Genomic DNA, 3,983 nt, shown 5'->3' with positions numbered 1-3,983 from the left:
TTTAAACTTCTTCAAACCAAGAAAAAAAAAAAGAGGCTGCATGCGAAAATTAGAATGTAAACGGAAATGCGTCAGTGTGTACTCTAGCCGTAAGAGATCCCGAGAGGTTTTAAGCCACTCCGTCGTAAGCAGTCACAAGTGTGTGAACCAGCCTTTAAACCGAAAAGCACCTTGTTTAGGGACAGCCGAGGAAATCTGGGAGCTCGAGGAGTCCACAACGGTCCACTGGGGAATTCATGGTGTTTCTAAAAACCCATTTCGAGAACCCACGGGCTAGCTCGTAGTGTTGCAGACTGTACAGGCTTGGCCCTTCCCGCCATGTTGTTGCAGTTGAGCATCCTCGAAGACGGCCAAGTCAGTGTGGAGTTCCGCGCACGCAACCACAAGGTGTTACAACTGCCTTCCTTGGCTCCGTCCTGGAGTTCGCCTTCACCTGTCACTAACGGCGCTAGACAGTTACGTTCAGATTCCCGAGATCGGCCCTTGAGTCATTGGGCCGGTGATGGCCTTCGAGGAGGGCTGTAAACACAAACAGAATGTTTCCCGGAGGCCACAAGACCATCTGGGACCTGCAGCCTTCGCAAGGAGAAACACCGGCGTGCGTGTGCGTGCCTGTGTATGTGTGTGGGTCCGTCGGTGTTGGGTTTCAGCAAGAGCGTCGACTCCTTACATCAGCCACCGGAGCGCAGCAAGAACGTCGAATGATTACATCATCTGCCCCTCGCTGAAAGAACACCCGGAAATTGCATCAGCCGCCCCTGCACTTCGGACACCTCATGAACACTTGAACACCGAGGAAGGCCCCTCTCTTTCAGAGGGCCTTCTCGCCCTCGGAGGGCTATATAACTTAGGATTGGGGAGCCCGAAATCGCCGATTGCCGACTAACCACTCGACCATGCTACTTGTATATTAACTGTATATAAAAGTTCTACTTCAGTACTCCCACTCCAGGCCTGTTTCCTCGGGGCCATGCTAGCAGCGAGCCACAGCCCCGCCCTTGGTTCCGCGCCTGAGGTCGTCACCGTCCCGAACGCAACAAAGGTGACCCGGGTGCTGCGCGTCTCCTCTGACGGCACCCGTGTGGTCTTCTACAAGCCACCGCTCGGCTGGCACCTCTCCAGGGAAGGGGTGGCCCCGGCCCCACCCCAAGGCGCTCTGGTGCACTCCTGGGACGCCCTGCCCCAGGCGCTCTGGGCGAAGTATGCGTGCGCGGCAAAGTTCGTGTCATTGGTGCGGCAGAAGACGCCCAAGATCATCCTGTACGCGGAGTACGCGCTCTGCATCCTTCTGGGCAGCGGCGACCTTGAAGCTAGCTTCTACTCTGGTAGGTCTTAGCGTGCTCAAGGGCTGGCACAATGATTTTTGTACTTTCGGCGAGTACCGCTTGGACTTAAACCTCGACGTTTGTAACCCACAAGACCCACATTAGTTTCTCTTACCACGCAGTAGCAGTCGTCGAGAAAAATGAGCTGCGTTCACCCCTTCAGCAAGCAGCCATACCAAGCAGTCTTGTGATCTGGAGCCGATTATAAACCGCCAACTTTCATCATAGATATTGGCATCACGTGACAGCGTGATATGACGTGACTATGTCACATGACGTGACTACGTTAGATGACGCCATAATAATTTTCATGCCGAACTTAGCGAAAAAATGGATGTCACGCGACCTGACGTCATGTAATGTCAGGCCACGTGACATTAATTTTTTCGCTATATTTAATGGGGAAATCAATGTTTTAAATTTCCCACCGAAATTCCCATCAAGTGTAACCACACTTTCACTGCATTCAACAGAGCACCTAATGGGCTGTCCAAACAGGACAGGACGGATGCCGTGCACGGCATGAAAAAAAGCATGAGAAAGTGTGCAAGTTGCAGCGTGCAGAGACAATTTCAGTGAGTACGTCAGCAGTGCACACCAGAGAGTGTGAATGGCTGTCCAGATTCATGTGACAAGCTCGCTTTGAGCCTCTGTCCAAGGACGCAAGCAAAAAAACTTCCCCCCCCCCCCCGGAAATAATATAAAAAAAAAACAAAAACGTGCCAGTGGCGGATCAGAATTGGTACAGCCGATGCCGCGACTGCAGAAAACGCTTGTTGTTTGTATTAAGCCAGGCAATCGTTTCTGCACGTGGCGCAGGGGCCAGGGTGGTTTGCAGCGGGAACCATGTCCAGCTGATGGACGTCGGCGGGCCGCAGCGCCACCTGACGCTTCCTGTCGATCCCCAGATGCTTCCTCCATCGCAGCGCTCACTATGGCAGATCACTTGCGAGGTGAGCCTCTTCACCACCGTACATTACTTCCGCGTCTCGCCGGGACTCGAGCGACCAGGCCTCCGACCAAGCATTGTCTTTCTTGTCCGTACGCATTAAATTACAAACAGTGCTAGGACGAGGACAGACAAAGAAATGGACAGGACAGGCGCTAACTCACAACTGACGGTTTTATATACAACGTTAAAGAAGAAGGTGAAGGAAGTGTCTGGAGTTGAAAAAAGAAGAAAAAATTGGTCTTTTTCTAACCGGGCGCTCTAAGAAGATTGTTAGACTAGAAAGATTAAAACACAGCAGACCAAAACGAAATTAGTAAAAATTAAACAAAGGTAACGATTTTGAACTCTATACGATACTATTCTGAAGGCTTAGAAAATAACCCCTGGACCGTGGGAGACAAATTGAGAATAAAAAAATTGGATAAAAAATTAATAGAAAATAAAAAAGTGATTGTCCAAAGGCCGCCGATCAGTTCCTCGTACAGCTTATTTACCTTTTTACATCCAACAGGCACCACAGCCAAAGCTATACTGGCGCGAGCGCATAGACCCACCCGGTGCACCACCTCACGCGCTCACGTGCAAACGTGATTATGTATAGTGGTTCAAGTACTGAACCACTTTGTCCGTCAACGCCAAAGATGGTGCGGAGACGCATTTTTCTCCATTGGCTTGTATGGTCTGTGCTTCATAGATTTCCCTGTTCCTTTTTTCTTTAAAACGTCCGATCACTTTTGTGTTTGAAAGCAAAGGCGTGCAGGAGCAATCTCGCACATGCATGGCTAAATGTCCAGAAGGTGTTGACTGCAGGGTCAGGGCATGTTCTCTCAGTCGTGTGTTTATGCAACGTCCAGTCTGTCCTATATACACTTTCCCACATGTGAAAGGGATTTCATACACCACTCCGCTGTTGCAGTCGACATACTGGTGCTTGTGGTTTATGTTGCATTCATGATGTTGTTACTTGACATTGTTGATTTTTGGGCACATTCGTTCTAATTTATCCGGTGCCGATAGGACGACTTGGACTTCAAACGCGGATGCTATCTTCTTCATGTTGTGCGAAATCTTGTGGATGTAAGGCACCACAGCCGGACGGCGTCCCTTCTCTTTTATTTTTTCTCTTCTTTTGTTCGTTGTCAATAACTTCTCGGCGATGTCAGTCAGTACTGGAAAGGGGTACGCCGAAGCTTTCAAACGAGCCACTTGTAATTCGAAGCTTGATTTTGCTTTGTGCTCACATGACTTGTTTAGCGCCATGCTTAAGAAATTAGACACTATGCCTCGCTTTACAAGTTTGGGATGGGATGAGTCATAGCGCAATAGCCGTTTTTTAGAACGTGGGTGGTACATCCAGCAGGTCTGGTTCTTGTTGAAAGTAATCTGCAGTTCTAAAAACTGTAGGATGCCGTCCGTTGGTACCTCAATGGTAAAGTTGTGAAAAATGTCCGTATGCAGTAGAGCTCGCTATGCTCCGTTTCACCTTACAATGGACCGCGGCAGAAACTATACACCGGGAGTTTTCAAGCTTTCGTATCTCGCCTTATCGGGCTTGACTGAAAGCCGAGTGACCCATCCCGGTTTTGGCGCTGGTTTAAAAGAAATAGAAGTGCAGAATCCTGCAGACCTAAACAATGATGTTCACATACTAGGAAGCGTTTGATACATAGTTATGCATCGATAGATGGCTCCGACCTGCTGAAATA

The 3,983-nt window shown here is 49.3% G+C and overlaps 1 protein-coding gene across 1 annotated transcript; it reads left to right on the top strand.

Annotated features, from left to right (window-relative positions):
- The first annotated feature begins 295 nt into the window (after window positions 1-295).
- On the top strand, window positions 296-3,738 carry LOC115327113 (serine/threonine-protein kinase PLK4-like). The gene is made up of 3 exons (XM_040206537.2): window positions 296-1,325; window positions 2,145-2,278; window positions 3,682-3,738. The coding sequence occupies exons 1-3, from the start codon at window positions 971-973 to the stop codon at window positions 3,736-3,738; spliced, it is 546 nt and encodes a 181-aa protein (XP_040062471.2). The 5' UTR covers window positions 296-970.
- Window positions 3,739-3,983: the final 245 nt, after the last annotated feature.

Source organism: Ixodes scapularis, unplaced genomic scaffold (genome assembly GCF_016920785.2).
Source record: "Ixodes scapularis isolate PalLabHiFi unplaced genomic scaffold, ASM1692078v2 PGA_scaffold13__105_contigs__length_92229423, whole genome shotgun sequence".
Taxonomy (NCBI): domain Eukaryota; kingdom Metazoa; phylum Arthropoda; class Arachnida; order Ixodida; family Ixodidae; genus Ixodes; species Ixodes scapularis.
This window is presented reverse-complemented; position numbering and strand designations above follow the sequence as displayed.

Excerpts from the sequence above, each read along its gene's own strand:
- LOC115327113 (XM_040206537.2), top strand. The coding sequence starts at position 971 with ATGCTAGCAGCGAGCCACAGCCCCGCCCTTGGTTCCGCGCCTGAGGTC. Across the intron at positions 1,326-2,144 it reads TGAAGCTAGCTTCTACTCTG|GGGCCAGGGTGGTTTGCAGC; the intron begins GTAGGTCTTAGC and ends CACGTGGCGCAG. Across the intron at positions 2,279-3,681 it reads TATGGCAGATCACTTGCGAG|GATGCCGTCCGTTGGTACCT; the intron begins GTGAGCCTCTTC and ends TAAAAACTGTAG.